Source organism: Myotis davidii, unplaced genomic scaffold, assembly GCF_000327345.1.
Source record: "Myotis davidii unplaced genomic scaffold, ASM32734v1 scaffold228, whole genome shotgun sequence".
In the NCBI taxonomy this organism is placed as follows: Eukaryota; Metazoa; Chordata; class Mammalia; order Chiroptera; family Vespertilionidae; genus Myotis; species Myotis davidii.
The window spans coordinates 2802921-2815834 of record NW_006300104.1 but is presented as its reverse complement, the minus strand read 5'-3'; the positions used below and the strand labels follow the sequence as shown (position 1 = coordinate 2815834).

General features: G+C 57.8%; 1 protein-coding gene across 1 annotated transcript in view; it reads right to left on the bottom strand.

Moving 5' to 3' along the window:
- The window catches only part of SDC3 (syndecan 3), a 17943-nt gene extending 9756 nt beyond the window's left edge, over positions 1-8187 (bottom strand). The window contains 2 exon segments of the mRNA XM_015572265.1: positions 7520-7596; positions 8129-8187. Coding sequence (XP_015427751.1) covers positions 7520-7596; positions 8129-8187 — 136 coding nt within the window.
- Between the last annotated feature and the right edge of the window lie 4727 nt (positions 8188-12914).

Sequence of the window (12914 nt, the reverse complement as noted above, 5' to 3'; positions counted from 1 at the left end):
AGCAGCCCCTCGATGGGGCGGAGGGAGGGTGGCCCATGGCCGGTCACCCCTGAACTCGCCCTGGGAAGCTAGATGCTGGGCGCCCCTGCAGGGGCGGGAGGTGGGGTGCAGAATGCCATCTTGCCCAGCACCTCCCCCCAAGGTGACTGCGTGCCAGCTCTACCCGTCCCTGGGCCAGCGGGGATCAGGGCTAGAGGGAGCCCGCCCAGGGTGCTGCTGGTGGCTGTGGCTCCCAGGGGGACAGAAAGGGCAGAGGAAAAAGATGGGGGCGGAGAGCAGGCTGGGAGAAAGCTTCAAAAGTCACAAAATGCCAGAGGAGGGCGGTGACAAACAGCCTTTGACCCCCAAACGACCTCTCATTTGCATAATCCATGCATAATTAGCACAATAATCATTCCATTCCCTTAAAGGAGAACTGATTTAGAATGCCCAGGACCCTTTGGCCTCCCCATGACCCTCACTGCATCCCCCCAGGTAAACTCACACCCTCCTGTGCCTGATAAACACACACACACACACACACACACACACACACACACACACACGTGCGCACACTGCAGCTAACAGGCAATCCAGTGACATCCGCATGCACACACCACACACACATCCCAGCACACACAGCCACGCCCTACAAAACACACAGCTATGCACTCACACTCCGGCGTACACACACATAATTATGGGCAACATTTACTGACCCCAACCTGTGTGCCTACCTTCTTAGCTCACAGACAATAGAGCCCCGCACACACCATCCTATGATCAACCACTTACTACACCGCTAGCTACATGTGCACACGCACACAGACACACAAATGCACCCTGTCCACACCTAACACCCCCACGAATGCCCACACAACTTCAGCACAATCTCCTCACCTCACCCAGGGCACACACCGACCCCTCCCTGCCCACGCACATGATGCGCACATCCCTATTCCTACGGAGGGACACCTTCGGGCTCGGACACCGTGTCTCCTGTTTGCATCCCCCACACCCTCACGCACAGACGCGGGCGCAGGCAGCAGAGGGTGCCCACGGCAGAAGCCTGACCTCTGCTTCCCACATCGCCAGTCCCAGGATAGTCACCCAACTGGAGGCTCCCTGGGCGGCCAGTGAACCGTCTGAGATCCCAGTGGAGCCACCAGCGCGGCTCTGCCCACCGCGGCTGAGGGCCACACTGCCCGTGCTGCCACCTTCACCCCCCACAGCCTCCCGGGTTCATTATCCCCATTTCACAGACGCAGATACTGGGGCTGGAGACACCAACACAGGTTCTCAGTCTCTGGAATCCTTCCCCAGGGCCATCCCCAACCCGCTGCTCACCCAGGACTCCTGCACCCGTGACCCACAGCCCCCTCACCCCTGCATGACCTCAGCTCAGAACTACCCAGAGCCATCCACACACACGCAATGTCTGTGCACACTGTACACACACTCAACATACAACAAACACACCACGTGCTCTCACACACCATCCCACCACATGTTCCTGACAGGCACCCACCCCATCATATGCACGACGCCTCTCTGACGCCCACCAACAAGCCCCGGACACCTGCACCCCAGTCCCCTCCGCACACGTGCACCATGTAGAACTCCAGGCACATTCAAGCACATACAATGCCAGGGGGACATGGCACCCTTCCCAAGGGACTGACATGGCCCTGTCTCCTTCCCTCACCATCCCCCACCACCATTCCTCTTGAGCTGACTCACACAGCCTCACCCTGGAGGCACCTCACTATGGTGACCAGAGGGCCCCCCTCACTTACCACTCACCCCTACAGGATCCTCCCATAGTTTCAGGTGAGGTACCCAAAGCAGCTGGTTGTCAGGTAACTCTACTTGCTTCACAGCCACTCACTGAGGATGGTGGACACAGTCAAGGAGAAGCCGGGCACCTCCCTCCCTCTGCCCTCAGCCTTTTGCCAAGACCAGAGGTCTGGGGTCCCTCATGCCCAACCCCCACCACCAGTCCTCCCCACATCATGAGTCTGCCCAGAGAGACAGGACAGCACAGAGGTTAAGCCAGAATGAATCAGCGCCCCCCCACCCCCACACTTATTACTTGTGGGAAAGCAGGCAAGCCACTGAATCTCTGCAATCTCAGTTTTCTCATCTGTAAAATGGGGTTGATAATAATAGGATGCAGCTCATAGAGTTGCCAGGAGAATCAAGTAAGATCATGCAGGTAATGAGCTGAGCACAGGACCCCACACCTAGAACTGAACAAATAAGTGTAGTTGTGATTATTGTTAGATATGTTAATATTTCTATCAGTATCATTCTGAAGACTTTACCTCATTTACACTACAGATGAGGGTATAAACGCCCAGAGAGGTTAAGAGGCATTGCCAAGGCCACCCAGCAGGAGAGGGTGCAGAGAGAGAAAAAGAGAGGGTGAATGAGGAGAAAGGGTGAGTTACAGACACAGACACAGACGCACAAATTAGGTCAGCGGGCAGGCCGCCGGGAGCCAGCACCCTGTGCTGTGCTAATCATGCTGCAGACGCTTAGAATAAAACCGCGTGTGATTAATTCTGCGCAAGCTTCCCTCCCTGCATTAGCCAGACGCAGGCACGACTCTTCTGGTGACTAGAGGAGTGTGAGCAGGGGTTGGGATCCCAGCTTTAGATTCAGTCTCGGGTTCAAGTTCAACTCTACTTATTTGCTGGGTGACTCCAAGCAAGTTATTTAACCTCTCTGGGCCTCTATTTGGTTAAATGGGGACAATAATAGCTCATACTCCACAGAGCAGCTGTGAGAATCAAGTGAGACGATGCACCAGATAATGTGCTGCCCGTCGGTTGGTATCTCCACCGCACGCTTCCCACCTCAGGGCTCACCTTAAGGCTCAACCATAAGGCCTGAGTGATCACTGAGTGTAACTCTCCCATCTCACAGATGTGGAAACTGAGGTCCCAAGCGGGGAAAGAGGGGCAGGGTGGGGAATTACAACACGAAGCAGCACTCAGAGAGGTAAAGTGATCTGTCCAAAGACACGCGGTGACCTCACCACCAGCTCCTGGACGCAGGTGGTCTGTGCAGAAACCTGTGGGTCCCTATAGGCTTCCTCCCGCCAGCCCCCGTCCCCGACCCCAAAAGCCCTCAGTGCGGTGAGAACTCAGTGCCCCTCACGCTCAGCAGCTCCAACCCGGAGACCCAGAGCGCCACCGCAGGAATGTGGGCCAGGGCCAGACTCTGGGCAGCGGGACAGCCAAGGGTGGTACACAATGGAGAGCCTGGCCCGGGCAGGGGAAGCCTCCGTCTCCACCCCCAGCCCGGCCACAGCTGCCCTGGCTGGGAACCCAGCTTCCACCGCATTCACTTGCTGCTGGAGGGGGTGAGGGGCGGGAAGAATGCATCTGCTGAGGAAGGGGCCACAGAACCCAGGTCCCAGAGAGCAGAGGGCCTGGGGGAGTGGGGGAGGGGTTGTAGAGAAGGCCCAGGCTGAACCTGACGGACCATCCCACCAGAAAAAGATCAGCCCTGGCCACTGTGGTTTGGCTCCATTGGTTTGGCATCCGCCCGTGCACCGAAAGGTTGCCGGTTGGATTCCCGGGCAGGACACACGCCCAGGTTGCTGGCTGGATCCCTGGTGGTGGACATGCAGGAGGCAGCTAATCTATGTTTCACTCTCACATCGATGTTTCACTCTCTCTCCCTCTCCCTTCCTCTCTCTATCCATATATATATATATATTCTTTTAAAAGCCCAGGCACACATTGTCACCACTCTGATTCCCAACGCCCCCCACCACCCCCACCAGGGCAGCTCTGAGGACAGGAAACACCCCTCTGGGCCCATCTCATCTCAGCCAACTGAGGACATCCTGGCCACAGAGGCCTCCACACCCCATGCCCCAATTCCACCACCAGCTCCAGCCCGCCTCCTCCACCACTCTCTCCACTACCCGCCCCGTGCTCCCACCACCCTCTCAGAACACCCCTTCCCCACGGGCACTGCCCTCATGCCCACCCTGGGCCAAACAGGTGAGCAGGTCACGTCCCAGCTCAGGAGGCCACAGCCTCTGGGACCCAACAAGTCCCCTTCTCCCCTTCTCCCTCCCGTTGTCCATCTGTAAAATGAACAGTCGAGCTGGATGCTCTAAGGGCCTTTCTGATCCTGACACGCTGGACATATAAAAAGCCAACCCTGCTGGGCCGGCGTGGCTCAAGGGTTGAGCGTCGACCTATGAACCAGGAGGTCACAGTTCAATTCCCGGTCAGCGCACATGCCCGGGTTGCGGGCTCGATCCCCAGTGTGGGACCCAAGGGAGGCCGCCAATCAATGATTCTCGCTCATCATTGATGTTTCTACCTCTCTATCCCGCTCCCTTCTTCTCTGAAATCAATAAAAATATTTTTTTCAAAGTAAACAAATAAAAAGTCAGCCCTCCGTGGGAAAAACCTACACTCCCAACAAGGGGGGCCTAGTTAAATCAGTCAGGGCCAGCCCTGCCCCGGAATATTACGCAGTCTTTCAAAGGCCCATGTGCATCCGGAGGCTTCTATTCTTTACTCATTTCAAAGGATAATTAAGGACACGGATCTGCACGCCCGGGCTGTTAGGAGGCAGCCCAGCAGGGCTGTCGGAGTGTCGTGCAGATGTTGTGTCTCCCCACACCTGGCGGCCTGGGGCAGGCCCGCACCTCTCAGCCGGGTTTGCCCAGGAAACAAAGGTAACCACCACCACCTCGTGGGGTTCAATGCAAAAGACCCCAGGACCCCCCACGTTAACGAGCTGCACAGTAAGCGCTGGCTAGTAATACTATTGTCACCAAGTTTTGAAAAGTACGCTACAACGAATACATAAAGAACTTGATCCTGCTTTACTGAACTCACTGCCAATGTGCATGTCTCAACGCTGAGCTCTCCCAGCGACTCCCAGAGGCTCTCTCTGGGCTGTGGGGCTGCAGACGGCTTCTTGTTTTTTCCTCAGGGCCTGTGTTCTTGCCCAATTTTCCACATGAGCTCCGAGTGCTGTTAGCACAGGAAGACAGAGCCTTTCCGAGGCCCACCTCTGCCACCCTCCCGTCTGCCAAGCCCCTGCCCCCTTCATTCTGCTCAGACCCTGTTGGGGCTGCTCCTGGGGAAACGGGAGCAAACAGAGGAGCCTGTGAGGGAGCTGGCAGCCCCGCGGCCGGGGCTGTGGGCTGTGCCTCACCGCAGACAGGCTGCTTGGCAGGGCCTGGCTGCCCCCTCCCTGGCATCGACGTGGCGGGCGGCCACGTTGGCCCGCAGCACTAGACGCCTCGCCCGCCTGCCATCTTCCCGTCAGCCCAGTTCCTGGCCCTGCCATCCCCGCCAGTCCCGGTCAGGGTGCTGGCTGGCCACCCAGAGCTCACACTGTCACCCATGGCCAGCCCTGGGAAAGCCAGCCCCTTCCCCAGCCCAGGGCTGGGACCCCTCCCCCTCACAGCTCCATCACTTCCCAGCCACCTGCCCTCTCGCATCCCGTCCCCCGCCTGGCCACCCTGACTCACACTGCCCATTTGTTCCTGTCTCCAGGCTCGTGCCTGAGCGCGAGACCACCCACTGAGGCCCAGTCTAGACTCAGCTGCCTCCTCCCGGGCTGCCCACCCCCCCTGCTCCTCCCACACTAAACCCTTTATGGTTCTGGGAATGCAGGCACTTTCAGGCTCCCCACGTCTGTTCCTGCTCCCTGGAACACCCTTCCCTATCTCTGCTGGCCAGCACCTACTCAGTGCAAGCAGTATTTATAAGCACCTACTCTGTGTCAGGCACTATTCTGGGCACTCAGAATCCCACAATCAGCAAGACAGGAATGCGCTCAGTCAGCTCCAACAGCACCTCCTCTGCGAGGCCTCCCCACACCAACCACCTGTCCAGTGTGAGTTCGGGGTCCCTTCTTGGGGATTCTACCTCCACTGTGCTGTCATTTGCTGGGGGAAGAGGAGCCACCAACTGTGCTCCCCTCACACACGTGGGCCCTTCCACCAAGTCTCACTGTACCCACTCCACCCCCTGGGAAGCAAGTACTGTCCCCATCTGTAGTGGGGCGACAGCAGGACCTGAACCCTGGCCTCACGGACACCAGATCGTGTGCTCAGTAGAGCCCCAAACCCCTGAGAATGCATGCAGGCTCCCAGGTGGTGATACAACCCTCATTTCAAGGGGCTTTTAGCCAGAGGAAGCCTGGGCCATTCCATCCCTTCCCATGCAACAGTTACAGCCGGCACACGGGAGCATTCACTGTGTGCCAGGCTCTCCATATGTGCATCGCCTCGTTTCTCTTACCACGAGGGACTGCTATGCCCATTTTACAGAGGGGCAAACCAAAGCTCAGAGAGGGAAAGCAACTGGCCCAAAGCCACCCAGCAATGGGGCCATATTGGAACCCTGGGTCAGTTGTACCCTAAAGACCATGCTGTCTGTACTACAGTGCACACCCACTCTCAGCCCTCACCAACATTCCCCTCCAGAAAGCTCCCCAAAGCTCTCCTCTCCCTGCACCAGGGCCCTGCACAGAGACACACAGACTGACTGAATGTCTGGGAATGAGCAGACAGGAGGACAACCCCCGTTCCCATGACAGGTGGCCTGCTCAGGTGAGCAGCCCCACCCAGCACCCCATGACTAACCAGCAGGTAACTAGGATTGAGCCTCCAGGCTCTGCAATTATTCCTGCCAACAAGTGGGCAAGGGCCCACCCATTCCTGCGGCCCATTAGCCTCCTAGGAACACCCCATGTGGGGTTAGATATTCCCCCTCCTCGCCCCAGAGAGCTGGGTAGTGTCCCTCAGCTTGCTGGGCGGGGCCTCAGTGTGCCCTCTGACAAAATGGGGACAATGACTCCCAGCACATGGGGGTGCCAGCTGTGAGGTGCAGGGGAGGTACTGCACTTAGTAGGTGCTAGGACATGACACAGTGCTGCTACTCAAAGCTCACCTTCCTGCCTGACACCAGATCCACCTGAGTGACCCACACACCCCATCACTGTCAACACCAGGGCTGCCTCAGAGCTCACCACCGCCTGGAATTAGCTTGTTTATTTACTTGTCTAATGTCTGTCTCCCCCTCCAACGGCTCCTGGGAGGGGTGGCTGGGCCTGCCGAGGCCACGCCTATGTCCTGAGTGCCCAGAATATTTCTGGGATATAGTCGACCCCCATCGATATTTGCTCAATGAATACTATGAGTGGGATCACCCCCTCCAGACCCCCATCACCCACTTCCTGCCCCCAGTCACTGCAATTCTGGGCAGCACCCTGTCCTCTGGTCCGTCTCCCCATGTGTAAAACCAGGGACTTTGGGCAAAGGTTCTCTCTGGTGCCTCCAAAATTCAACAGGAGGACTCCAACTGAGCTGGGAGGAGGAAAGAGAAATTGTTACTGATGCCAACGTAGTTTTTCATAAAACAACTATGCAAATTATATGCAAAACCTGCAGATTAGCAGGCTCCCTGTAGAACCTACAATTCTGGCCACTTTACAAACAGACTTGGGCTGGGTAGAAAGTATTTACTGAGAACCTACTGAGCGCCAGGCGCCTTACCGATGGAGCCAGGTGAAATGGACTTCTTACTCATAGACTTGGAGAGGCCGTGCAGCTTGTTGAAGGTCACAGAGACACTAGCGTGAGAATCAGGAAGGGGGTGATGGGGGCAAGGCCGGTGGGTGTGGGGCCTGTGGTGGGGAGAGGCTAAGAGAGCAGACAGGAGCCCCAGGCCATGCGTCCGGCTCCCATGCCCACAGGACTGAGGGAAGGCCAGCCCCTAGGACACAAGGACCCTGGAGGCTATCCGGAGCCAGGTGAGGGGGCTCCAGGGACCCACCAGCCCTGGGTTCCACTAAGCTGACCCCAGCCCACCTCCGGGAAACGGAACAGACCTGCTGGAGTCTGCCCAAGCCACGCCCAGCCCTTCCAGCTGTGCCGGGACACCGCGTGGCTCTGACATCCTCCCCAAAGCCTCCCAGGCTCATGCCAGCCTCACCCGAGGTCACACCACACGCACACACACTCCTACCACATTCCCACCTGCGTGCGTGTGTGTGTCCAGCCCCTGAGCGGCGAGGCTGTGGTCCCCCTCACCCTCCTGGTTGTTAGGTTATTTATGACCAGCACGAACTAACACGGGTGGAGATGTGACTCCCCAACCCCCACCCCGGGCTGTCCCACGGGCTTCTGAGCTTCTCCAGGGCCTCCAGGACCACCACCACCATTGCCCAAAAGGGGAACAGACACAGAGCATGGAATCAGACCAAAAAACACCTGAGGAAAACGGGCATCGCCCCCAGAGACCTGCCTGGGCCACCTCCGGCCCAGGTGACACTCTGTGAGACAGGTTGGGTCAGGAAAGGGAGGGGACGGGCTGAGGCCCAATCCCTCACCCTCATCCCCTGAATCCTGGGAGCCAGGCAGGGCCTTGTCAAATATAGACGCCCTATAAATACCTCCTGAAGGATGAGTGGAAGCGAGAACGAATATACAGAAAGTCAGAAGTGCTGGCAAGGCTGGGGAGCAGTCGGAGCCCTCAGCCACCGCCGTGGGGACGGAAAATGGTGCAGTCGCGTTGGAAAACAGTCTGGCGGTTCCTCAAAAGCCTAAACACAGTCACCACACGATCCAGCAATCCCACTCCTGAGGTATCTCTCTCTCCAAGGGAACTGGAAACATATGTCCACACATTTTTTAAAATAGCAGTATTATTCATGACGGCCCAAAGGTGCAAACAACCCCCATGCTCATCAGCTGAGGGATAGACCACAGGTGGGCTGCCCAGGCAGTGGAGTGCTTTTCAAAAGGAACCAAGTGCCGCCCGATGGGGAACCTTGAGCATTCTGTTCAGTGAAAGAAGCCAGTCACAAAAGGACCACATATACATATTCCCATTTATGCACCATGTCCAAGACAGGCAAATCCACAGAGAACGCAAGTTAGCGACTGCCTAGGGCTGGGGCACTGGGGAGAAGTGGGAGTGACTGCTAATAGGTGTAGGGTTTTGGGTTTTTTTTGGGGGGGAGGCGGGTGATAAAAATATATAAAATTGATGGTGACCTGGCCAGCATGGCTCAGTGGTTGAGCGTTGACCTATGGAAACTAGGAGGTCACGGTTCGATTCCCGGTCAGGACACATGCCCAGGTTGCAGGTTTGATCCCCAGTAGGGGGCATGCAGGAGGCAGCCCATCAATGATTCTCTCTCATCATTGATGTTTCTATCTCTCTATCCCTCTCACTTCCTCTCTGAAATCAATGAAAACATATTTTTTAAAAATTGATGGTGGTTTGTACAACTTTATAAATAGGCTAAATCATATGCGTTAGATGGGTGAACTGCATGGCATGTGAGTTAAATCTCAATAAAGCTTTTGTTTAGAAAAAAAGTAAGAATGAATGTGAGATTCAGGTTCAGAGAGGGCGAGAAAGTTGCCCAGGGTCACACAGCAGAGCTTGGACTCAAATATTCATGTGGGAGCGGAGGTGAACCGTATCCCTGCCCACCTCCTCTCCCATTGGAGTCTCCCCCATCCAAGGCCCAGGGAAGCCTCCCCAGCTCCCACATCCGAAGGGCAAACAGTGACCCTGCAGACCACAGGTGGGAGCGGCCAGCACAGCACCCTCCTCTGTGTTTGTCAAACGCCACTTTGTCAGGTGGGACCACAGGAAGAGGGCAGGCTCGGCCCAGAATAACCCAAGCGAAGGGCGGCCACTCTAAACTCAGGCCGGCTGCCATCTCCACTCCCACACCCAGTGTCCCCGCTCCCGCACTCAGAGGTCCTCAAATGCCCCCACCTTGGCCCTCTGGCCCTGGGGCTGGCCCCTGGCTCCCTCAGGAAGAGGCATGAGGATACGTCCCTGCCAGGGACATCTGAATTAGACGACGAGTCTACCTGTCCCCCGCCCCTGTGGCTGTCTAGGGTGGCTGTGAGGACAGACACGTCTCTGGGGCCGCCCCTCATTCCCTGTCCCGCTGCCACTTGGCTCCTGGGCACCGGCCTCCACCCAGCCCAGCTGGCAGCCGCCGAGCCCGTGGCTGGTTTCCGTTCCCAATTCCCTGCTCAGAGGCCCGTCTGTCCATGTCGGCTGGGCCAGCCTCTGTCTGGCAGGTGTTCAGTCCCCACAAACCCCAACTAGGACAAACTCAGGTAAGAAGCCTGTGCCCCTCAGTCCCCTGCCTCCTGCCCACTACCTCGGTGACCTTCCCATCCCGGCTCTGGCTCGGGTCTCTGTCTAGTCACTAAGAGGGGAAGAGGTGGCCCTAACCAGGTGGCTCAGCTGGTTGGAGCGTCATCCTATATAATAAAAGGCCAATATGCAAATTGTCCCCTCAGGTGTCCAACCGGGAGACCGGGAGTTCAATCACTCGCTATGACGTGCGCTGACCACCAGGGCACAGCGCAGAACATGGCAGGCAACCAGCAGCGGCAGTGGGGACACTGAGGGAGCGAGGGAAGGAGGAGGCAGGGAGGCCGGGAGGTGGGGAACCTGATAGGCCCTGATGACCAGCCAGGCCTAGGGACCCTACCTGTGCACAAATTTCATGCAACAGGCCTCTAGTTTCCTATATCAAAAGGTTGTGGGCTCGATTGCCAGTCAGGGTGCATGCAGGAGGCAACTGATTGATGTTTCTCTCACATCCATGTTTCTTTCTCTCTCTCTCTCAAATCAATAAACATATCCTTGGGTGAGGATTTGATTAAAACAAGGGGAAGAGGTGACCTCACAGCCTTACAGAGCAGACTGCAGGGTGAGGCCACAAAGGGTCTTGAGGAGGGAAGCTGAGACTGCCACAAGGTCCCTCCAGCCCCCCAGCCCCACGTCCTCTCCCCTGACGTCACCGCCAGCCTCCTGTGGCTCCAGCCAGCCCATACTTAGCCCATGTCTTTCCACAGAGCCCCTCCCACTGAGCTCAGACAGAGGAGTCCAAACGCCCATAAGGAATTAGGGACCCTGAGTGTCTGGCCCCTGCATGTGCCCTGCAACCCAGGGACCAGGCATGCCCGCTTCTCAGCACATGTCACTCAAACATGGCCTCCCTGACCAAACCCTCCTTCAGGTCTCAGCCCACCCACCACCTGACCCTCCACAAGCAAGTCAGAGGTCAGAGGCCGCAGCCCTGCGCTCCTACCATCAGAGCCCCAATCACACCAGCTTGCCTCGCTTCCTGCAGGAAACTCTATCAGGGCCCCAGGGAGGCCTAGATGCATGAGCTCTAAACGGTCCAGCCCAGTGCCTGGGGGGAGACGAACCTGGATTGGAGAAGCCGGCCTCAGAGCTGGCCATCAGCAAGGGGCTGTTCCTGGAGCCGTCATCTTCCCCAAACCCCAGGACAAGGACAGGTGGTGACGGTGACCTCTGTGGCGACACAGCCTCTCATTTCCACGGCCCCCATTCTGATCCGGACTGGCACCAGCTCTGGGCACTGCACACGCTGGGCCCTGGCCAAGTGAGCCCTGATGCTTGCAATGACCCGCAGTGAAATGGCCACCATTCAGCTTTACAGAGGGGACACGAGTGCGGTGAGCTGCCCAAGGCCACCCAGGGGACAGCGGAGGTGGCAGTCAGAGCTCCAGCGGGGCTGATGCCCAGACCACCCGCTCTGCACCGTCCCTCACAGCCACTCCTCACAGACACACGGGCAGTGCCTGTGTACTTCCCGATGCCCAGGCACAGACGCCTCCCAGACCCAGCTCAGGCCTCACTGCCTCCGGGCAGCTTGCCATCCCAACCGTGCCCCAGTGACGCCCCCTCCCTGCTCAAGGCCCCAAAGACAGCATCCTGGGGTCCGGCCTCATCCTCCCACTTGGTCCAGAAATGCTCTGGCCAAGAGCAGGTTCCCAGAGATCAGAGTCTGCGGGATGCAGTGTGCTTAAGACTGACTCAGGGGGCGCATCAGGCCGGGGGTTCAATGAAGGGGCCGCCTCCCCTGGCCTCTCTGACCCTGCTGTCACTTCCCTCAAGGACACACCACACCTCCTCCTGCTCCCCAGCACATCTGCGCCCCAGGGGTGAAATCTGCAGTGTGCCTGGAGGTCAGGCAGAAGACAAGGCCCTGAGGCCCTCTGCACCCCGCCCCCCCTTAATCACTGCTGAGGAGGCAGATGATCAGCTGCCCCTCTGGCCTGGGCTCCCTGGATTCGAGGATTAAGAGCTGGGATTAAGGACGGACACATTCCTGGTAGCTTAGAATCCCAGATGTGTGTATGGGGTGGGAGGGGGGTTGTGGGTGTGTACACGCAGGTACACCCGTGCAAGCACATCCAGGGGTGTTTCAGGGCATGCGTGCGCAGATACATCTGTGTGTGTACCCCTGTGGGTTGTCAGGTGGCTCAGATGCTTGGGTGGGCCTGGGTGTGTGCAGGTGAGTGCGCGGGCTCCATCTCTGTGAGAGGTACATGTGCATTGGGTGGGCCTGGGTGTGTGCAGGTGAGTGCGTGGGCTCCATCTGTGTGAGAGGTACGTGTGCACTGGGTGGGCTGGGTGTGTGCAGGTGAGTGTGCGGGCTCCATTTCTGTGAGAGGTACGTGTGCTTGGGGGGTGTATTTCCCTGTCTATGTGTGCAGGTATGTGTGTGGGTCTGTGTCTCCACACGTGTGCACAGGGCAAGGGTGTGTGCTCAGGACTGCGTGTTACTTCACGTACACAAATGGTCTGCAGGGGTGCACACTTCTACGTGTGCCTCGACTCCCCTGAGGTAGGGGGGGTGTCTCCCAACTCCCTCCACTATCCTCCCAGGAGCGGCCAATACCCCTGGCCACCTACCTGCTGGGGCCAAGGCGTTACAGCTGAGAAAGCTGAGACAGCAGTTTTGGGGACTCCTGGAACCCCTTGTTCGGAATCTGAGATCATCCCCAAAAGCCTCCCTGCCCCACTACCTCACAGGAGAACAGGATTCAGCCAAGCCAGGGCTCAGCTCCCAGAGGCACCTGGGACCACAGCTGTGGGGGA